This window comes from Emys orbicularis, chromosome 10, assembly GCF_028017835.1.
Source record: "Emys orbicularis isolate rEmyOrb1 chromosome 10, rEmyOrb1.hap1, whole genome shotgun sequence".
Lineage (NCBI taxonomy): Eukaryota > Metazoa > Chordata > Testudines > Emydidae > Emys > Emys orbicularis.
This window is the reverse complement of record NC_088692.1, coordinates 82,240,915-82,265,219: the sequence shown is the minus strand read 5'-3', so window position 1 is coordinate 82,265,219 and position 24,305 is coordinate 82,240,915. Positions and strand designations below refer to the sequence as shown.

The 24,305-nt window shown below is 39.3% G+C and overlaps 1 protein-coding gene across 1 annotated transcript in view; it reads left to right on the top strand.

The window, feature by feature from the left end:
• Positions 1-19,363, top strand: part of TTC23 (tetratricopeptide repeat domain 23) — a 35,529-nt gene extending 16,166 nt beyond the window's left edge. The window contains exons 3-7 of the mRNA XM_065412723.1: positions 2,583-2,688; positions 9,916-10,043; positions 11,317-11,466; positions 18,491-18,570; positions 19,282-19,363. Of these exons, the coding sequence (XP_065268795.1) occupies positions 2,583-2,688; positions 9,916-10,043; positions 11,317-11,466; positions 18,491-18,570; positions 19,282-19,363 (546 nt within the window). The remainder of the gene's footprint in view (positions 1-2,582; positions 2,689-9,915; positions 10,044-11,316; positions 11,467-18,490; positions 18,571-19,281) is intronic.
• The last annotated feature ends 4,942 nt before the right edge of the window (positions 19,364-24,305 follow it).

The following is a 24,305-nucleotide window of genomic DNA, read 5'->3' as shown; positions in this document are numbered from 1 at the left end:
TTTAAAATCTTTTCTAATGGCCCAGTCCTACTCACCCTTACTCACAAGCGATGTCTCATTGACATCAGTGGGATTATTCATGTGAAAAAGGGTTTGCAAGGTTGGACCCTAAAGGTGGAATGCCCAAGGAAAGTTGCACTGTAGTTGTAATTTTTCCCCAATTGGAACTTCCTTTGTGTTCCTTGGATGAATTCACTTGTTTTCAGTTGTGCAATATTTTGCATTTTATTGATATCAGCAGGCTTAAATTGAGGTTTAATGTACAGATATTACAAGAGCCTATATCTTGATAAGGTCTGTGGGAATGCTCATTTGTTCTACTTTGTAGTTAAAGTCCTAAACTGTTGTTCACACTAGCTACATTTCATTTTTCTTTTGCCGTCTGTCTTTCTCGTGCCATTTTCCTGCCTTTTCTTTCCAGTTTCATATAAGGAATATGTACCCAGGAATGTAGAGGAAGGAAATTTTATCTTTTTCCAAGCAGGTATTGTATCCAGTACACCTGAATCCTCCTCCTAGTCCAGTGCGGACTGTTAGATTACTGCCATTTAAGGGCCTGGTTTTGCATCTTTTTGCCTCTGCCCAAGAGAGAACCAGGAATGGACTAGCAGGGCTTTTGGAAGTCAGGACTGAGGCGCATAAGCAAAGCTATGTGTGAAAGGTTGCAGTGTGCCCCCTATATTATACCTGGCTTACGCCAATACTGTTGTCTTCTCACTTTCATAAGTACCAACGTCACTTACCAATTAAAAAAAGATTCGTATGTCAATACTTACTTTAAGCTTTATCACCTACAGTGTAAAGTTTCCTAAAATTTCTTATAGGACCAGTGTATGCTGATGTTCTGCCTTTGGGCAGCAACACATCATTTGATTTGCAAGTGCAAACCAGAGACTTGTGTTTTGTGTTTTGTCACTCTGCTATTTGTGGCTTCATGTAATTTTAGTGGGCGTTTTGGAAACTCTAGAAACTCTTGCAGGTTTCCCTTTTCTTCTGCCCTCTCTCTCCACTTCCTTTCCCTCACTCACAGCTACATTGATCCTTTTTGATAACTCTTTCTTCTCTAAAATCACTACCCTCTGATGTTATGTGCATGGCTACCTTTTGAAGTCAGAATATTTGCCTTAATATTTATAAATACATAGGCTGACTTGGTGGGATATCATATGTAGTTCAGTGTATCCAGGCTTGCAGGGTGGAGACTATATCATATAGCCATTGTTGCTTTTCTCTGTGTTATGATTCTCTGTGTTTTGCTTTATATAGCTTTATTCTTTATGCTTGTCCCCAAAACTCAATAAATACAATTTAAAAAACTTCAATCCACTTTAAATTGGACCCTGATGGAAGTTTTGCAAATATCCATGTTTGGTCCTCACACTTTCAGAGATGAGAGAGCCATGTTCATCTCCCACAAGATATCCCATAAATCGCTTAATTCCTCCTTCATTCTCTCCTGAATGTGGACTGAGCACAGTAAGTTTTCAATTTGATTTTTCTATAGTCCTTCCATTTTCAAGTCCTCTTGAGAGACTGTTTTTGACTCCTGATTTCCCCGTTAGACTAGGAATTGCAGTTGCCTGTGAGTTTCTTATTACCTTACGGAAGGCTCCCTGCAGTGAAGAGTGGATGGGAGGAGGATAGGGAAGCAAATACCTTGTATTTCTGCATGGCCTGACACAGTTGAGCTGGCTTACTGCTGATTATGACAATGAGCAGCAGTGGCAGGGCTTTACTGTCAGAGAATGCTGCAGCAACATTATAGCCTCTTGCCATTAGTGTCATTATGCCCACAAGGACACAGCACAGAAATGGGGAAAGGGGTAAAAATCATCTTTAGCGGAACCAAGATTTTTCCCTTTTCGTGTAAAAAGTTTTAAGAGTGAATCAATGGATCTCATTATGAGGTATATTCTTCTCTCATGCACATGCATGTAAATCCCACGCATTTGGAGTGGCATTGCACATGCCAACCAAGAGGTGCATGTAAAAACCTCTTTGTGCCCAAAGTGAAGGGAAACTCCCACTGATAATACTGATATGATGCTTCATTCTGGGCTTCAAATAAATATAACCAACATTTATACAGTCCCTTTCGGCCCAAGGATCCCAAAACACTCTAACCATTTATGTGCAGGAGTCATCTCACCCACCCCGCAACGACAGCCATCTCGGGAGTGGAATATGCAGGTATAACAGTGCACAGGAAAAATGCTCAACAATTCAAGACAGGATATGAACAAGAATACTGTTGTCATTAGAAATTGAAGTGGAACATTAGATTGGGGGGAGGGGGTTTTACTTTCTGAACCAAAACAGAATATAACTGATATTTGGGATTGGTAGCTAAACAGTTCACCTAGGACCTGATCCAATGTCAATGGAAGAAATTGGGAAAACTGATTTTAATGTGCACACAGCATCTCATTTATAAAGTCTGTTTGGTTTCCCTGAAAAAGAAACTTTCTGCCAAATAAGCCCATTTATTTTCTTCTTGTCCCACTGGAGACAGACCTCTCTGTGACACTACATCAAAGCAGTGTCATTTAAACTAAACTGTTTCCTCTGTTTATTTGTAACAGGCTCATTTCATTGCCCTGAGAAAAAGCCCTTCTTCAGGGGAAGCAGCAGAAACTGCTCACTTGTTGGCACAGGCTGCAGTTGCCTCTAAACAATCAGAGCACAAGGGTGAGTGCCTTTTAAAGGTTATGAATGGTTACCATGCTGTCCTGCTTGTACGAATGCACACTTCAGTAAACGCTGCACACTGGATCACAGTAGATTTAGTCCCTCTTGCACTGTTTGTTTCATTTTGCAGACTTTGTAGGACTGTGACGTTGTTTCTCAAGGCATACCGGATGCTTTTGATATGTATCACCCTCCACTTAATCCTTTGCCTTTTATGAGCAATAGCTAAATCACCAGAGGGAGTTACAGAGGCAGCCTTGAAGCCACAGAAGATGTTCTAAACCGATGGCAGGCATTTGCCATTTCTTTCTAACGTGTTTATCCATCTTTTAAAATCATTAGTGAGCTGCAGCCACTGCTGTGATTGAACCAGTAAGTGTGCTGACTGCAATCTCTTTGCATTCCCTTGCTGGAAGTCTTACTTTGCAATTTGAAGTAACCTCAAGCTATCAATCAGTGTGTGCAGCTGTAGCTATACAAATTTACTGTATCCAAAAGCGTGGGCACAGGGTTGCTGCGATCAAATTTTAAAAGCCTACCATTTATCCTTTTGGGACCCTGCCACTGAAAGCTTTTTGTCCTGATTTAGTATTTTGCTATTCTGTTGGGACTCTTTCAGTTCTATCAGTTAATAATGACCTAGTATTTATAGATTTGGTTCTCAACCAGGGGTACGCGTACCTACATAAAAAGCACTAGCAAAGTCAGTACAAACTAAAATTTCATACAATGACTTGTTTATACTGCTCTATATACTATACACTGAAATATAAGTACACTATTTATATTCCAGTCGATTTATTTTATAATTATATGGTAAAAATGAGAAAGTAAGCAATTTTTCAGTAACAGTGAGCTGTGACACTTTTGTATTTTTACGTCTGATTTTGTAAGCAAGTCGTTTTTAAATGAGGTGAAACTTGGGATACACAAGACAAATCAGACTCCTGAAAGGGGTACAGTAGTCTGGAAAGGTTGAGAGCCATGGCTGTAGAGCATATTGCATGTTCCTTGCACTTGAAACATTTTCTACTTAATTTTCTGTAAACGCTGGATGCACACTAATCAGGTTGACATGTAAGGGCATCCACCCTAAACTCTGATTGGCTGAGAGTTCAAAATTGTCATTAAGGTACTTTGATGGTGCCTCAAAGCCAGAAGCGTTGAGACAGAGCTAGAAGCAAGAGGATTTGACTCCCAAGAGGGATGTTATTCAGTGAATCTGAAATTGACCCTGGTACAGAGAGCTCGGTACAAGGCTCTACATATCACTTAAGCCTCATGTTATAGCCATAAGTGCAGCAGAGGAGCATAGAGCCACATTAAGGTGAATTTCACCCAGAGGGAATTTTAAATGTGAGAATTTAGAACATGGGAACAGAAGTCTATTGTTCAGTTATTGTGAAGTGAAAGCAAGGAGGTGTACTGAAGGTTTAGAAATGACCAGAGAGAACCAGGACCTTGCAATTTATAGAAAATACCTTAATAAGATTTCTGATGGAGCCTGAACGACTAAAACTGGCTCAGAGTAACAGATAGGGCCCCTACTCTAAGCCATACACTGACTATCCATTTCAAGCAGATCAGTTACATACAATGTGTGGGGAGAAGATATTTTGAAATAAAATTACTTATGCTCAGTATTTTAATGGTTTATAAAGTGTTGCTGGTAAGTATTCTCATGCATATTTTAAAAGGCTATTTCAGGTGACCAGAATGAGAAAAGTCATGCAAGACTTTGGGATGGCAGGTTTATAAAAGGAAAACAAATAGGGGGAACAAAAAACTCTTTCCAGCAGTTGTCAGCTATCCCAGCCCATATAATGGGCATTAGGAATATGTTCAGTTAAATCCTGAATCAACAGGATTTAATCTGTTTGCAATTCCCTTGGAATGATCTACCTCAACCCTTAGTTGAAGACACCAATTATCCCCTGTAGGTTCAGCTATTATTTTAAATCATAAAGAAATTAAAGAGGCAGGAATGTATATTCCTCATGGGGAAAGCAAATTCCTGCAGTCTCATCCTGGTTTACACACTAACCAAATTTGAATACTTGCATGCCCCATCAAGTCTTGCAGCCTTTGAGACATTTCCTTTCTTGTGTTTTTCTGCACATTTCTCTTTCAATTTTTAATTTTTTAATTTCTTGCTTGTAAAACTGAGTAAGAAACTATGACAGTGTTGTCATTAAAAGTTGAAATATTTTTCATTATACAGAGCAAAGAAAAGAGCTTTGAACTCTTTCAGCCCTGTGGCCTTGATTCTTCCCTGCATCAGGGCTAAGCCTAGTGCCAGAACCGAGGGGGCAGCAGTACTTCTCTCCTGGGACTGCCAGGGCTGATTCTGTCCCCAACTCAAGTTTGGACATGCCTGAAGGCTGGCTTAACTTGCGCCATATCTTCAGTATCTGGGGCATGCCCCCGCCTACCTTCATTCTGCTCCACCATGCCCCCAGCTCTGAGGAGGCTCCCTGTGTTGGGGTTATTTCCCAGGTGTACTTTACAGCTGCCTTTTAATTGTGGCCCTTTAATCTCTGGAGGGGGGACACCGCCAGACATGCTCAAGTTGCTGCTTTGAATGTGGGCATGGAATCCAAAAGTTGGTTAAGCTACCAACATTTTATGATTAAAAAAATTCTAGCTACAGATTACTAGTCAGCCCTTCTCTGAGCAAAATACAATTATGAAATTATCCATGTAAAGATTACTTAAGTGCCTTAACTTCTTGGAACTGTTTACAAATATGAATGAAAAAAAGAATAACAAAAGCGACCGCTCTTGTTTCAGCCAGATTACCCTTTTATTCTTAGGCAGAGTGAGGAAAGGGGGAGAAAATAACCAAATACTGAACAGATAAATGTGCTTTAGATCGTGCCCTGAAGCTCACGGGTCCTGAGTTCTGGCGAACAACCACTTCCAAAGGTGAGAGCCCTGTGCTGAGAGAGTTTTGCTGACAGTCATAAAAAAAAATCAGTTATAAGGTCTAGCAATCAGAATGCTCTGGCTGATCTAAATTAAGGTGATGGAATATGTGAGAGGTGATCTCACAGGTCCCAGACCATTGAAGACTATCAAGATTGTAATTTAAAATTTTGAATTGCATCCAAAAGCAATCGAGTTGCCAATGCGTACTTGAGCATAGGTGGACTAATAACTGCTCTCACTCAGAAGGCGCCATCTTTCTTAGCTGAAACTTCCAGCTGTTTTTCAAGAATAGCCCTAACAATTGCATATGGTGGCTGTCTAGCTTGGATGTGACAAAGGCATGGATGCCCATTGTGAGGTCATTTATCTCAGCCCTCACCTACATCACTATGACACTTTATATTTTTGTTCTAAAATACTCTAAGAAAATAAAATTCAAATAAAATAAAATAGAAAACTTGCCAGATCCTGTGGACTATAGTTTACTTTTATAATTCCATGGCAGATAAAATATCATTTCAAATTTTACATCCTCTACTGGGTACATGCTTTTTGAAGTCACCTGCTTCATATAAGAAGAACCTATCACAGGAACAGCTACATAATAGGAATTTTGAGCCTGTTTCCTCAGAACACCCCATCTATGTACAGAGTCTAGGGAGGGAAAAAATTGCTCAGTGCCCACTTCAATTCGTTTCCACTCTATTGGCCTGCACAGTGATACTACCCTGGCTAGCCTGCCAGTGCAACCAGTGTCAAACTTTATACTAACACTTCTCCCCAGCACTGAAAGGCATTCAAGATATTTGTGTTTTGTTTATAGCTTTTTCCATAAATGATATTCAAATAAAATAGCTTTTGGGACAAAGTGTACTTCAATGTAAACCTTCAAAGGCTGATAGCAAAAACAGAGCTGCACACAGGCAGCCTTGTTTGGAATTGTTTCCCTCTTCACTTTGCAATGCTTGAACCCCTTCCAGGCTGTGTTCTTTAAAGAGTATTTGGCTATAGAGTCTGCGCATCACTGCAGACATGAGGCAGAGACTTTTCTTTAACTATGCCATTCCTTCCAAGCATGCAGTTGCCACAGTTTAGTAAAAAGCTAACATCACAAAAAGTATCTGCAGATTTGAGTCACACTACGTATTACTTCAGGATAGGTTCTATTTATTGTACACTTTCAGATTTTAAATGTATGTAGATCTATAATATATCAAAGGTGCTCTGCTTAGGTATGTCCGTACTTTCCACTTAGTATGGTATAAATTATGGCTTTAACAAAATATGATATAAATTTATACACATTTATAATTAATCTAATGCTGATGCATTGCACTTATATAGCACTTTTCCTCCAAGAATCTCAAAGCACTTCATAAACACTCTCGTGCCAGTATTTAGCCTTAGATGGAGTTTACCACTAGCTTTAGGTTGCATTCCCAAGCAACCAGACTCCAAGAAGACCCAGTCCCGGTGTGCTGGGGACCGCTACCGGCCTCACACCATCCACAGGCACCTCTTAATGGTTTCACGCCGGGACCGGGTCTTCTTGGAGTCGGGTTGCTTGGGAATGCAGCCCAAAGCTGGTGGTAAACTCCATCTAAGGCTAAATACTGGCACGAGACCAATAGTCAACAAGTACCGTAAGGGAAAGTTGAAAAGAACTTTGAAGAGAGAGTTCAAGAGGGCGTGAAACCATTAAGAGGTGCCCGAGGACAGTGTGATGCCGGTAGCCTCAGTTAGTGAAATTGAAGGCAGAGAAGTTCAGTTATTTGCCCATTGTTTCACAGTGAGTCAGTGACAGAGATGGGATTTTACAGCCCCAGATTACATGCTGTGTAAAATTTAACATATTTTTAAATTTAGACTTTCCCCAGTTTGTAACTGACCCTATTGCCAAACAACATCAGTGAAAGAACATCTCTATTTTATCATGTGTTGATAAACGACTCCCAACTAAATAGGTCACAGAGTGGAATAGCCTGCACATACTTTATTCATGAAGTGTTCATTGCCCTTTTTTTGTGAATTTACTTTGTGGTAGGTTCACATATGTAACCCTCGGCCCGCGCCGCTTCCCACAGCCCCCATTGGCCTGGAGCGGTGAACCGCGGCCAGTGGGAGCCGCGATAGGCGGAACCTGCGGACACGGCAGGTAAACAAACCGGCCCGGCCCGCCAGGGGCTTTCCCTGAACAAGTGGCGGACCGGCTTTGAGAACCACTGCTTTAGAACAGCTGTGGGAATACACAACAGATACAGGTCCTGAATGAAACAGCCTTGGGAAACAGACCTGAATGTGGTGATTGTGCCATGTTGCAGCACTAAACTAAACTAAATGTAGTCCTCTTTCAAACAGGACTATGTTAACATGGACTAGATATCTTTTAGTTTGCACCAACAGGGTCCACATGGGGCAGTTAGAGTGCAACTTCTTGGTGCGCTCTGCAGTTCACACACCCATAGTTTGCACTGTGGCACAGTGTAGACAAGCCCTAAACCTCATAACCATGTATCAACTAGCTTATTGAACAGTGTTGCTGTTTACAGTGTGTTGCAGTTGTAGTCACAGTGAACTGCATGAGTTGCACTTCCCTTCCTTTTGCATACCTCCTGAACAAAATGGGAGGAGGGCAGAGAGGCTGAACTCCTTAAATTAACCTTGTAATAACTAATGACTATGAGAGTGATATTAAAATAGCTGCTACTCAGGATGCCAATTACAGACTGGTCCAAATGCCAGAGGTTAAGAAAGTGAGCCAGTGCCCTATGGAAGACTAGATATCAGATAACTGATGAATCAAGAACAGATTTTAATGTTAGTAACAGGACATCTGGCATTCACTACAATTCTATTGTCCAATGATGAATTTAGACCAAATTCCATATTGATTGGCCTTATTCTTAGTAAGAGAATAAGTGCAAGCTGTCAGACGTGCACAGATTCTGGATTTGTGTCAGTGCATATGGTACTTTATGTGCAAAGAAGAGACACGCTTACAGCCCTTTCTTCAGCCATCCCTCCAAAATGTGTCCTTGTATGTCTAAGTACTTTTGTGAAATTCCTAGACTGGGGAGGGAAAAGCCACATGTGTTTGTTGAAGTAGATGTTGTAACATAGCACATAAAAGCAGAAGACCCAATCCTAACGTCCTGATACAGGCAAAATTTCCAGTGACACAAGGGATCAGGCCCATAGAAACCAGAAGTGAAAAAATACAAATGTATTCTCTAACTGGACAGTTATTGTGCATTTAGAGCCAAGGAACAGATAATTTAGGGAGGGAGAATTTCTCTGGCTTTCCCCCCTACAAATAAATCACTACCTCTCTTCTTTCTTGCACATAGGCCCTTTTAAAGTAATGTTCCTAGGCAGAAATAATAAATGAGCAGCAAACGTATTTTTCTAATGGAAATCCAAAAGGAAATTTCATGAGCACCTTTAAAAATATTTATGTTTGTACAAGTAATTGTGCTTCAATTGTCATAGAAGTTATCATACAAACTAACAAAAGTAGGAAATTAAAGCAATACTTAGAAATCATTTACTTAAAATGAAGAGTTCCTTACCTCTGGTATAATACTCATTATTTATTATTGTTAAAAGTGAAAAGCCTTTTTTTTTTTTTGCACAGCTAATAAGAACATAAGAATGGCCATACTGGGTCAGACCAGTATCCTGTCTTCCGACAGTGGCCAATGCCAGGTGCCCCAGAGGGAATGAACAGAACAGGTAATCATCAAGTGATCCATTCCCTGTTGCTCAATATAGAACAATCATTTACAGTTTTAAAACTAGGCAGTTGCTCCATATTTTACTCTCCTAAACATCTGCATCATATTTCATTTAGATTTCTAATAGAGCTGGCTGAAAAAATTGAATAATTTTTTGTGAAATTTTTGATGAAATTTTTGACTGAAAATTTTGATGAAAAATCAAATTGTGAAAAATTTAGACCAGCTCTTGAGTCTAACCTTATTTACTTTACATACAACGATAGTTTAGTTATATATTATAGACTTATAGAAAGAGAGCTTCTAAAAACGTTAAAATGCATTACTGGCATGCGAAACCTTAAATTAGAGTGAATAAATGAAGACACGACACACCACTTCTGAAAGGTTGCCGACCCCTGGGCTAGATGGACCATTGAGCTGACTCAATATGGCCGTTCTTCTGTTCTTAGGCTATTTGCATGGGTAAATTTCTCAGCATGGTTTGAGGGCTCTGCAATCTGGCCCTGAGAGAGTAATATAGGTTAATGACCTCCTGTTTCAAGTATATGTTAAATTTATTTAGATCTGGCTGAGAAGTATTTTCAAGAGAGCATAAATGCTTTTAAAGAAGCTGAAGGGATGGAGAGTACTAAATGCCTTGGAGCTGTGGATGATTTCTGTCAGTTTCTTATAGCCACTGGACAGCAGGAGGTAAGGAATTTTGGAAGATCACTCTGTCTTTATCCATTGACACACTTTATAAGTAGTGGGGGGGTGTATATTTTTTTGCTAGAACCTTTCCACAGAAATGGCATTGCTCTCACAGTCAGTTCATGATAGAGATGATGGCGAAGAAAGAGGAGACTAAATAAGTAATTAATATTTTTTGTTTAGAATAATTAGGGTTTTTTCCATTTGGGAATTATTATAAATAGCTCATGATTTTTAGGATTATGTTATTTGCCTTTTTTATAAATAGTTTGTTTTCATCTTGATCTCTGTGATCATTCACTATGTGCTATATAGCATGAATGGAAAGTGATTGGTCACCTCAGGCACATGATATTGTTTGTTTCCTGATTGGATGGTCTGAGCTTTTAGAAATAGAACTCCCTTTTTCTGTATGTACCTTATATACCAATATTCGTAATTGTTTGAATCTATTATGCAAGTAAAAACAGATCTTCAAATTGTCTGGGAGAGTACTTCTGAAACAGGTAATCTCACTAGTATTTGCACTACTATTATTTATTTTTTGTATAACAGTAGCACCCAGGAGCCCTAGTTATAGACTAGGATCCCATTGTGCTAAGCGCTGTATACAAACAGAAAAGAGGTCCCTAATCTAAGTAGTATTCCCAACATGCTTGCTTCCAGCAAATGTTGTTGTGAATAAAATCTCTGTCAACTACACTTTTTGATAGAAGAGCTTGCAAATATCAGCAGGTTTTATGCACAAAGACATTCACAAATACTTTTGTAATATCCTTTTGTCTATATTTAGGGATCACCAATACAATAATTTAAAGCCCATTGAAAACAATGGGATGCTTTGCACTGAATTTAATGGACTCTGAATCAGGCACTATTAATATAGGATGGGCAGAGAAAGAGAAAATCCTTGACCTAAAAAAACCAAAATAATTTCATTAGTTACACTAGTAAGACACTAAAGAGTCCGTTCTTTCTTTTCACCAATTTCTTTTTGAAAATGAACCCAGAATTTCACCATCTGAAGTTCTCATTTTGCACACACAGTTTTTTGGTGCCTGTTATTTCCTGTCTCACATTTAACTAAAGAAAATTTGGCTCAGATAATAGACCACACTCAGAGTGTATTTGTTGTTTGTAACTGTAATAAAGAGAAGTGATTTTCATTGTTATATAACAACAAACAGAAGTTATCTTATATCTTATAGCAGCTGATGTTGTTCTCCTTCCCTGACCTGTTTTTAATTTTTTTTGGCCATTTTCCCTTTCACAGAGAGCAGCAATAATGTTGAAAGGATCATTAGAAGCTAAAATATCCCTATGTGGGGATCTCAGCCCGGAAGTAGCAGAGACATACTGGCTCCTAGGAGGAACAGAACTGGCACAAGGACACACACATTTGGCATACAAGAAACTTAAGAAGGTAAAACCATAAGCTTATGAATAGGCCAGGATAAATGACATTTTTTAATACTGGTAAGTTATGCCCTGGCAAAACTTTCTTTGGCAAGCTGAAGCCTCTTTGTACTGTGATCTGCGTGAACAAATATAGCGCCCTCTAACCTAGTGTAGGGGAACTGACCTGCACAGAGTAGCAGCAGAATTAGGGCAGTGCAAAGGTAAACTTTAAGCCACTCTCACACATCCATCCCTGGCTCGCACACTGTGCAGTTTGGTCCCATTACACAGGATCTGACCCTAACACCTGCACTTTATACCTCAAGGAGAAAGTTAGGCTTTTAGCTCTGCTATCTAGTATCATGCAATGTTTAATTCATGCCTTACTTTGTCAGCACTTACTAAAACTTTGCTGTAGTAAGAAATGTATATTCTCCTGAGAGGATCCTCTGCATCCTTATGAACCTTCGCACATTCCCCTCTTTTCCACCCCCCTCCTTTGAGTCTCAGTACTGAGGCTACCAGTTCTCTGTTAGACTCCGACAGTCTTTGAAATCCATTCCTTCTTTCTCAGATGCTGGTGATGAAAGGAATTCTTCTTCCCCTCTGCCCCAGCAAGCAGAAGTTTTTGTCTGGGTTTATATTTTTAATCTCGAATAACCACTTCTACAAAGAATTTTTAATTGCAGTAAACTAAACTAAAATATGGGTGTGTGCCTGTGTATATCAGTATTTGCCTTCCAGAATCATTGTTCTACTTTTATTCTGCTAGAAGCACATCATAAAAAGGAGAAACACAGGTTGCGTTTTTAAGGGCTTGATCATATACTTGTGTAACCCCTTTGGGGTTTATAGAGTATGGCCCCTTTAAAGCTTTTTCCTAAGGGGGAGGGGGAGAGTAAGAAAAAAGGAGGGAAACTCCAGGGGGCAGCGCTGGAGCTCCAAGGAGAGGGAGAGGCAGCCTGAGGCCCTGGAAAAGTGAAGGAGAGAGAACCTGCCTGAAGCCTGAGAAGGACAGGGCCGATCAGGGCCACCCCAGGACAGGAGCCAGGAGGAGCACTGTGTCAGGAAGGAATTGCCGAGAAGGACAGGCCAGATCTGGACCCAGTATCACGGCTGCCCAGAGCTGCATGGGGCTGTGAGTACTGGAGCTTGGGACTCTGCATTGGGGACAAGGAGGGAGGCTGTAGCTAGTTAAGTGGGGAGGTGGTCGCTCGGTGTGGCTTTGCAGAGAGCGGCAAAAGAGGGCACCGGAGGGGTTTGTTGGGGGAAAGTTCACTGGCGCCGAAGACGACCAGGAGCACCCAAGACTCACCACTGGACTGGAACTTTGCTCAGGACTCCTGAACTCTGTGTGCAGACACATTGCTCAGTGTCTGCCCTTCCAGACTGTGCTACCACTGGGGCCTTGGCTTGGATGCAACCCTGTTTTACTGCTCCCCCTATATTTCCCCTTGTTGTTTTTCTCCTCTCATCCCTCTGTAAATAAATATTTCCCTTGTTATATCCACTGTACTTTTCCTGTGGGTGTGTGTTCACTCTGGGGGGTTTGGAACAGGTGCCCCTGGGGCGGAAGGGATTTCTCCTGCTGCATTCCTGCGCGCGCCATCTCTTGGCCAGAGCTGCCTGCCCAGCAGACTCCATCTTGGCCACGAGGGCGCTAAAGTTACACTTGTTGAAGTCAATGACAAAGTTCCCATTTATTTTAATACTGCAGGATCAGGGCCTAAATGCATTAAACTCAGTCATTCTTTACAAATGTTTAAAGAAGCATCCATGCTGCATTAAAATCAATGCTAAGAAAAAGGCATTGATATCTAGGACATTATCGCCTCAAAATTTAGGCAGATGTCCCAAAAAAGGATTCTATGAAACAGTTCTGTTTGGGGTTAGAAAATTAATGGGATGATTTTAACACATTGCCCATTTCTAAATTTCACAGGAAAATTCCATAGATGATGGAAAAACTAGTAGTTGTTTTGTAGTACAGAACATACATTTCAAACATGGAAAACGAAATACGCTATCAACATGCTTTGGGATGTATGCTAGCGAAGCAGGTGTTTTTAATGATTTCCCTATACTCGATGCATACCTAGAAAAGGTGGCCTCTTATTTCACAAATGCAGTTTTCACCCTGCCATTTCCAGGCACAAATAAGTGCACATGCAATTGATGTCCCTTAAAGCATTAAGCAACCTAGTAGTTCCCCCAAATTAGATGGATTTTGTGACACCAGTTGCAGCTGTAGTTATTTGCAGTAGTTAAAATGCAGGAACAAAATAGGAGGCCAAGTGAAGGATCATTAAAAACAGGCACTATGTGTTTTATTACATGTAACTTTAAGAAGTACATTGATTTACATACCATGAATTTTGTTTTTAGGGAGAAGGGTAAGGAATTAGTGTTCTTGTCTACTTTAATGATAAATTCTACTCTTAAGATAAGATGACCTTATAAATACCTTTCATAGACATTAAAAGAAATATCTTATGACTTTGTGAAAGCACATTCAGCTATTTTATTTAGTTATAGAAACCTTTAGCAGCTTAAAGAAATTGGAATTGTAATATTGTGTGATTAAGGCTGACTCTAATTTTAAAGAGTAATATACAAGGTTACAACAGAATAATTCTTTCATACCACAATACTCAGAAGCTGGATATTTTCCTGTGCTCTCTTGAATAATGGTGTGCTGTTATTGGCCTGATTGGAAAAAAACCAACATATTAAACAATACGACTTTTAGAGACAGATTTCTCAAATTCAATGGGCAATTTAAAAATGTTTGATTATTGTAAGTAAATATCATGCTTGTGAAGGTGCTGAAGTTTCAAAACAATGGAAAATTATCACCTCCTCATTCACTGAGCAGGTACAGTCAGGCAGTAGAAATATCAGCTTCCCACAGTGCCCAGCTCAGAGTTAAAAGTTAGCTCACTCTCTGTGTCCATTCAGTTAATGACCTTGCTGCTAAAACTGCCATACAGTAGTGTTTTCTATAAAGTAAACATTTTCTGCTAGAAACTTGACTAAGGCCAATTCATTTAACGTAGGCCACCAAATAGAGAAGTGTTAACAGCCCAGACTAGATTTAAACTGGTAACCTACATTTGAAATGTTTCACTACCAAACACGGTTTATGTATTTTTTCCACTTTGGATTCTTTATTAATTAGTGAAAGCAGCCCCATTAAAACATTAAGGGCTGGGTTTCCAATAATTGAAGCCCATGGTCTATGTGCACTTGCATATCTACATAGTATACTCAAGCCATTTGCGTACATAAAGGAGCAAATAACTCATTAGTGCATGCAATTTCTGTGACTGTGCAAGGGGAGTGCATAAATGGGCACCTACCATCGGCCTCAACTTTCTGAAAATTAGGTCCAAAGGATGAAAAGGTGTAAATCTGTTAAATTCCTTTCAAGAAACAAGAACTAATGGCTGGTTTTAGATAATAATACTTCACACTCATAAATTGACTTTCATCAGAGGATCTCAAAGCAACTTACAAAGGTAGTTACGTACTTTTCCCTCCATGTTACAGATGGAGAAACTGACAGAGATGAGTGATTTGCCCAAAAGTCTCTTTACAGTCTATCCTCTATTTTAGCTGCTAGACTGTGCCAACTCCCTTATAATTTACTCTGCATTCCTTTTGTGTACTTCTCCTTTTTTAATCTTTAATCAAAAAAGGTACTATAGACGTGAGCTAGCAGACAACATGCAGGGTATCGTTACGACCCCATTCTGGTATAGCGACAACTCACAACAAAAATAATCTACAGTTAAGTCTGAACCTTTGCAATTGCCCAATTTAGTATTTGGAATGTGTGAGGCCAGCAGCCTCTTAGTGGGGCTTGTTGTTGCAGGCTACTTTAGCTGCACATTCTGTGTTCTGCTGTTCGTATCACAACAGCAGCTGCAGCAGCAGTGTTCCCAGCTTAACTACATGGAATCCATTTAAAACAGAAGCTTTTCCAGATGTAGCTTTCCCTGTGCTGAGGGGTCTGTCTGGTACATGGGTCTAAAAACAAATCAGAAGGTGAGATTATATTATGTAGTACAATGTAACATAATTCAATAATCAGTTGAAGGAGCTAGCCTGAATTGAGAAATATGGAAGGGCTCTGTAGGACTTCAGCTGAAAAGAGAGAGTCAGACATTTTTGTATCATAAAGTCCCTTTTTCACCTTAAGGCAAATAAAGCTCTAAACAAGTTTTTGCATGTTATATAAGACTTGCTAATAATCTATGGCAGTGTTTCCCAAACTTGGGACGCCGCTTGTGTAGGGAAAGCCCCTGGCGGGCCGGTATGATTTGTTTACCTGCCGCGTCCGCAGGTCCGGCCGATCGTGGCTCCCACTGACCGCAGTTCGCTGCTCCAGGCCAATGGGAGCTGCTGGAGGCGGCGGCCAGTACGTCCCTCAGCCCGCTCCGCTTCCAGCAGCTCCCATTGGCCTGGAGCAGCGAACCGTGGCCAGTGGGAGCTGCGATCACCCGGACCTGCGGGCGCGGCAGGTAAACAAACTGGCCCGGCCCGCCAGGGGCTTTTCCTACACAAGCAGCGTCCCAAGTTTGGGAAACACTGATCTATGGAGTCTAATAAAGTCAGATGTAGTCTAAGAATTTATTTCAAGGCATCATACTTTAAATCTTAGACCAACCCACTTAATAAATCACCATTTACAATAAAATTCATCAACTTATTTATTGTATGTACAAATAAGAATTTCATAGTACTGACTGATCACAGGAACAGAACATAAACTATTCCTATGCATATTCCATATCAAATAGAATATATGCTGTTTATCTCACACAAGCACAGGCTAAATCACCAAACTGGCTATATTGTGTAGTGAGAAGAGCTCTTTAGAAAAGCTATAGGGACCCATAAAGTTTAATTGTTTCTCAGCTCAGAAAATTTATAAAAATTACACTAGTAAAGACCGATATTCGTGACATCTTAGATGACTATTTGGACTTGCTCTCATCATATTTAATGTAGGATGTGTGCCCACAATACATCAATTTACAGCATAGTGTTATGGCATAGTGTCCTTTAGTATACAGTACTTTATCTGAGATGAAGAAAATAGAGTGCGGACAGAAGTATGATTTTTAAGTTGACCATTTTCCTTTAATTCCAAGTCTTTGTCAAAATATGCTAACTTCACTGAGTGAAATACTAGCTTTAGGCTGCTGAATCCAAAAACAGTTACCATGTCAGTAGCTTGAAACAATCTGTTGGTATCATTGGTGTCTTTTACCATGACTCTTGTCAGTGCCAAAAGTGTTCCACATCTTTAAGGTTATTATTACATGTCACCACTATTTTTATTAACCTTACTTCATTATGTGTTCTGGGTTTGTAACTAATGGCACATTCCTGTAGCCAATGGCATAGCTGTGGGTGGGGAGGGAAGGATCTAAGTGTCTGTTTCAGTCTTTCCTATCTGACATATTGGGGTCTTCAACTTTTCAAAACATCTCACTTTAGCTGTGTTTCAGCTAGTTTTATTAGTGAAGGAAGGAACATTCCCTGTGTTACCAGCTGTGTGTGAGTAGATGTATGTTCCGAGACTTTGTGTGATATTTATTTTTATAGTTCTGATTTTTTTTCTTACTCTAGTCCAGACTTCTCAAACATTAATTAGATCAGGGAATGATTAAAATAAAATAAAAAACACTGTAGTGCTACAGTTATTCAGTTAACGTAAGATCATGCTTGCAATGTTCTCTCTGTGATCTCCACTTGAAGGTTAGGTCCTTGTAAATACATTTTTAAAAAAATATGGTGCATTTAAAATTAAACCTTGACCTTTAGAGCTGGCTGAAAGCATTCTGATTTCCTCCCCCTGAGTGAACAAGATCTATTTTTGTATGAAGTATCATTAGTCTTTAAAACATGGATATCTGAAGACCCACTTCAGCTTGTAACTAGCTAGCTGACAACAACAAACTTTAAGGATAATTTTGGACATTGTCTTATTAAAACACAAAACAACTGTGTTATTAAAGCTTGCTGTTAGCAGGAAATACCTGTTTCTCTGATCCTCTGTCTTCTGCTTAAGAGGACAAAACAAAAATGGTAAGCTCTCTGGCACAGGGACCAGTCTATCTTTTGTGTTTGTACAGCACCTAGCACATGGTGGGTACCACCAGAAAATATAAATAATCATATTTTTTGTGAGAATTTGTTTTTTCTCACTGTTCTGCGAGGAAACAGCTATTTGTCTGAATTTCCAATGCACATTTTTTTAAATTAATGTTTTAATATTTTCAAGGGCTAATCCAATGACTACATGAGTTCAGATTACTGTATACAGATTAGAGATGCACCAAATGAACAGAATAAATAAAAACCAGCCAGAACCTTCCCTCCACCATGCAAACCAAATGCAATTTTTATTTTTATAGTACAAAACAGTTTGATTAAGATTATTTTTAAATTTTAGTCTGTTGTTCCTGGTTTTGGCTGGAAACTCTTTAGGGTTTTAGAGTAATTGCTGTAGATCCCTATTAGTTTCACCCCTGTTAAATTATGTAAGACTTTGCCATAAATACAATTTGTTTTCCCAGGAACAGAATGCAACATAAACCCTGAGCTAAATTCTCCACTCAACCATATGCAAGTGGTTTTCTTTAAGGTGAATGTGAACTCTTATTTTCATTGTTAGCTAAATGAATACCCCTATAACACACACACACCACTATATAATCACAGTTTGTACAATCAAAAAAATAATTTTATGCTTAGTAGTCCAATAGCAAATATAAATAGTTATCTTCACCACCCTCCCTCTTCATTTCACAGCTCCAGTGGAAGTGGCTTTATGAAACCCAGGGATATGACAAATTAGTCTTGTTCTTATTTAATTTGATGGCTAATTATTTTGTAATATGATTAAAATTTTCTTTAAGATATCTGTCTTTATTTGTATAAATAAATGTGTTTGTTTTTCCTAGCTTGGCTTTTTTGATCAAAATATTTTGGATCAGATTCTGATGGTATTATGTATCTTATTAAATTATGTTTTGCAGTGCCTGTACCTTCAGACCCTCTTATATGGCACCCACAACAAAAGGACTATAGCAACCCAGGAGGCCACTGACTTGTCAAAGTGAGTGAGTTTTCAGTCTTCTTGGCTGATCTTCCTTTTATATGCTGTTACATTCTGTGTTTCCCTGCACGTCTCAGAGATATTTGGGCCGTAGAGCTCACAGAAATGTCTGATGGAAAAGAAAGATGACCCAAACTGTTGGAAAGTTCACAGGGCAACAGTTTGTTGAATATAACAGTCTAGTTTAAGGATAACTCTTCAGACTTCCACATCAGTGATCTAACCACAGCCTACAGAGATTTTTGAGATGTGCAACCACCACCGCTTAGATTAATCAGAGCAGCAAATAAAATTCAGAGGAGGGTTGATTCCCTTTCACCTTCATTCCCACCCCACTCCAAAAAACGAATTAGCAACACTGGCAGTGTAGTTCACGTATTAGGTCCCTACATCTAATAGACATCATCAACAACATCACAGTCCTAAAACTGTTGCTCAACATCTTCCTCAGTCACTAACTGAGAAGATGTTGCCATAAGTAATCGTGTAGCATCCCCTCTCTCTCAGAGAATGACAAATTGAGCCATTACAGAAATCCATTGAAAGCATCAGTTCCCAATTATAAAAAGTGTTTGGCTCTATGGATGAGCTGAGTATTTCAAGATATGCAGTTCTTACAGGGGCTGTTAATCATTCATATTTGGTAAATTAAGTGGTGAATAGTGGAACTTGACAATGACCTATGATTTACAACACCCTTCCTTTTTTCAGGGCCCCAGATGTAGCAGCAAAACAGAGACGATCAGATAAAAAAGACCACCATACTGTACTATTGTGCAACAGTACTCCATAGTGGGAAGGCCCAAAGCCAATATATATATATATGACAGGTTTCTCATGTTTACTTCTGAAGACTGAACCTGTATCTGCAAGTATCTGTCATGCAGAACTGAAATTCGTTATTGGATTAAATACTGAATGTAAAGCAAACTTTCGTGGGGATAGATTACTTACCTTAATGGATACAGAAAAAAAATTAATACAGGTGAATGCTATTTTTAATTTTTATACTCTTGGATCATAGCGTTTTAAGATCATGTAATAACAGCCTCTTCAGTTTTCTCTCTTGTGAAAGAAATTTTTTTTTTTTTTCCTGTTTGGAAATACAAAACTGCCTCACTAATAACATAAATTTACATCAAAAATAAGATTCAGGCAGGCATTGCTGTTTCTGCACTGCACGCTTATAGCTTCTTGAACAAATCTGGATTTTAATTTTTTCTATTTAGTCTATTCATAAAGGCACGCTATTACCTTGATAGCCATGCACCATTAACTGCATTGTGCAAAAACTGTTAAAATCTTTTTGTTTGGTTGGTTAAACACAATAGGGTATGAGTTAGGAAAATAACCCCACCCCCCCAAAAAGTTGACAATAGGGTGAGGTATTTTTTTCTTGTTTTTAAAGAAGTCTTTCTTTTGTATCAGATATGTGTAACCTTAAGCAAGTTCTGCCATGTGAAGAACATCTAGGATTCATTTGATCTCAGGACTCTTCCTCCCGCTGGCAAATGATGCCATAGCTGAAGTGTGCTTGATTTCAGGCTGAAAAGTACCAGCTGCTGCTACCCACAGCACAATTCGGAAGGGAAAAACAGGATCAATAGGGTCAGCTACACAATGAACTTGCATGAATAATTGCAGATCATATCATTTAAAGATTTCACTTTCTAATCTAGTGGTTGTGGGGGTTCAGTGCTTACATCTGTTCTCATATTTGGCTGTAGGGATTTTTATGCTGCAGGAAGAATACAGGTTCATCCCTGGTAATTTTAGGACCATTTAAAAAAAAATTTGGATATAAAGATGTGTGTATCTCTGGTGAGATGTTACCTTCAAGAGTTCAGTACTTTATGGAAAGAGTAGTTTCCATGGAATCATTTGATGTTAGCATAACTGAGAACCATGTTAAATCTAGGAATTAAGATAGGGTGACCAGACAGCAAGTGTGAAAAACCAGGACAGGGAGTGAGGAGTAATAGGAGCCTATATAAGAAAAAGACCCAAAAAATCTGGACTGTCCCTATAAAATTGGGACATCTGGTCACCCTAAATTAAGATATTAAACAATGTGCTGAAAAAACAACCCAAAGTGATGGCCATCTCATTATTCAGAGAGATGCCTGGGGTTACAGCTCTGATTCACAGTACCTTTCGGGAGAGTCACTCAGAAGAGGAGACTAAAACCTCAATTAGCAGTTTAGGGAATAATGTCCCTTAATTATAAAATGAAGGCCGAAAACATGCTTCTGGTCTGAGTCTTTGGTTTCAGTGAGACCATTCGACCACTTCCATGTCACCATTTACCAGAAAGCACCAATCCTATTCTTTTGCAAGAACTGAAGAGCTTTATATTTTTCTTAACTTAGACTCAGCAGAGCTGGCTGGTGTCGCTAGATAAATTTTCCTCCTTCATGTCATAAATGACCACTACACATTTATGGTTTGAGCATTGGCCTGCTAAACCTAGGGTTGTGAGTTCAATCCCTGAGGGGGCCACTTAGGGATCTGGGGCAAAATCAGTACTTGGTCCTGCTAGTGAAGGCAGGGGGCTGGACTCGATGACCTTTCGGGGTCCCTTCCAGTTCTATGAGATAAAGGAAGGACACATGTGACTTGGCCAGAGGGCTAAACCACAAGCACGCAGCATCTTGCCTTGCTGAGATCCAGGAAGAAAGGCACGGCATGCGGTGAGAGGCAGAAAGGAGGCATTGAACCTGGAATCAGCTAGTCCCCAGAGCAACCAGGAGGAGGTGCACTAGCCCTGAGCAGACCCCATGACAGAATGGCATAATTCAGCCAAATCTTAGAGCAGCAGGAAAACTATGGTTCTCCTGTCCACTCCAACCACTTCGGGTTTATAAATGCCCTGCCCCTTCTGCACCCTGCTGCTAAGAAGGCACCTCAGCCACTCCAACCATGCTGGTTAAATGAGTCAAGGAATAACTAGTTGCTGTGTTTTTACTCTGTCCCTGCCACCACAGTGATACAAGCACTTCATACTCCGGAATGAAAGAATGTGTTCTTTGAACTGAAAGGGGCTCATGGATCTGAACATACAGAGAGACCTCAAAGCATGAGACATGAAAACTTGGATTTCGTTTTCCTTTGCTAATGGAGATTTATAAATACCAACCAGGGGGCGAGGGGGGAGGAGGAGAAAGAAGCATATACACAGTCTTTTTCATTGTTTAATACTGAATGTGAAAAAAGTGCAAAAATCATGAAACCACAACGGCAATGCAGACTGCATCGTAAATAACCATACCACAAGCTGCCTGCAAAGTCTCACAGCTGACATCAACAAACCCTGCTTCAACATGTCTACAGTCTTTTAAACACCTGCTATAGCAAACATCAATCTGTACAGAGCTGTAGCTCTCTCATATATCTCTTCTTACACATATATACTCCATTTTATTTGCTTTCAAATCCAAAAGTGTACATGTTTAAAGATTATTATAGTCCCCCACTTCTGAGGTAAACTACCTCAAGCATATAAATACAAACTTCTACTGAATAAAACTAGTAGTTACATTTTAACAAAATTCTATTTGTTAAATTCAAACTCAGCAATTACCAAGAACAGCAAAGTTTCTATGAGTAAGCTTCAACAGTGTGTGCTGATTAAGGCCATGTTATCAATCCTTCCAGCTCCACGCTATCAATAAAGTAATTACACACAAAGCTGTTAAATAGGGCGTGTCAGTAACACACAACCCTCAGAGTAGTAGGTTATATTGCTCTGGCTAGGAATAGAAGCATGTGAATTAAGACCTGGATTCTGCTACCACAGTGGTTTTCAACTTTTTTTCACAACTGAAAATTTTTGAATGGAGGTGCGGATCCCTTTGGAAATCTTTGACATAGTCTGCAGACCCCAGGTTAAAAACCACAGTTCTATGATAACGACACCCTTTCATGGACCCCTTAGACAGTCTGCAGCCCTCCAGGGGTCCATAGACCATAGGTTGAAAATAGGGTGACCAGATGTCCCGATTTTATAGGGACAGTCCCAATTTTTGGGTCTTTTTCTTGTATAGGATCCTATTACCCCCCACACCTTCCCAATTTTTCACACTTGCTGTCTGGTCACCCTAGTTGAAAACCACTGTGCTAACACATCCAGATGGAGGTGGAATCTGCACAGATCAAATTGCAACATCAGGGCCCAAGTCACTACCTCTTTGTTTCCTGGAAGAGTCATTACCCGAAGGTGGATGTTGTGCAAAAAATAAAATAGATCTGTGGCTCTTTCCCAATTTTCAATAATACTGAAGGTGATGACATAATGGGATTCAAATGGAGAATATGCTGCTTGCACAGTCTTCTTCAAGGCTTATATCCTTTCATTAAACCTAGTTTTTATGGCTTGAGGGAACTCATCCATTGGAATGACTTCATGTTACTGTTCTTTTCCAATTCGTTGGGACAAACCTAAACTCTTCAAGCAGCAGATTAAAATTCTGATTCAATCTAGAATTAAAGCACTTAAATTTATGGAACAAACCTTTTCTGCTCCAAACAACTAAAGCAACCAATAACAACATAAATACATCTCAATATGACCTACTACATCTGATAAGTTAATGCTGTTAAAGGACATTTTAAAGAGCAGCTGGTGCTTCCTTGGAAACGTTTTATTTAGAAACAATACTGACATGGTCTCTTTTTTTCTTCTCCTTCAGTACTATGGACATCTGTATAAAACAGGAATTTATGATTCATTTACTCCTTGCTGGTTTTTCCTTCACACGATGTCCTAATTCTCTGAACAATGGAAGAGAAATACAATCTAGCATCAGTAGAATTGTTTCTAAAGAAAATAGGTCTCAAAGTTTTCCATGAGGCATCAATAAATGCGGTTGATATTATTGGCCCTCTTATTTGTGGCAGGAGAAGACATATTCTGCAGGGATCCTTATGTCTATTTTAAGAGAGCTTTTTTTTAAGTTTCAACTTCAAACCAAATGCAGAAAACTAAAGCTGATACTTTTCAAACCTGTGTGCCTAAAATTAGATACCTAAATTATGTTTAAGTAAATATTTTAATAAAATTCTATCAAAGTATGAAATTACATGTCTAACTGAGCAACCATGTTTGAAAATTTTTGCCTAACTCCCATATAGGAATTTTTTAAAATCTAAAAATGCATTATTTTGTTCGAATTTTTTTTTTAAACCCAGTTCCAGAGAGGATCTACTAAGGCAATGGAATTTTAAGCTGTTCTTTGAGCTGTAATCATTCATGAGCCCCTTATCGGTCAATGGTAGCAAAAGTATGTTTTACAGGAGCATATATGAATAATTCTGACAAATATATCTGTTATGTGATTAAGAACATAAAATAAATGTAGCATGCACACCTTGGATGCATCTGCACTACTCAACTTCATATGTGTTTCCAGCACTAGGGCCACTGCTCCCTCTCTTCCAAGCTCAGAGAACTCCATCAGTGCTGGAAAACTGATACAAAATTTTGCAGTGCAGACAAGGCCCTATACTTAAACCTTGAAATGCTGATGATTACTTGAAGATACCTGGTATAGTCTCAATCTTGGTAATGAAGGCAGATCCTAATACACTAGTTTGTCTCATATGAAAAGTAGGTTAAGATGTTAAACTACACGTCATCTATCTCCACTTCACATTTAAGTCAGTACTGCAAAGTAGTAGTCAGTTTTATAAAAATCTAGCTTCTACTGATACGAAAGAAACTGAGAAGTTAATGAAGG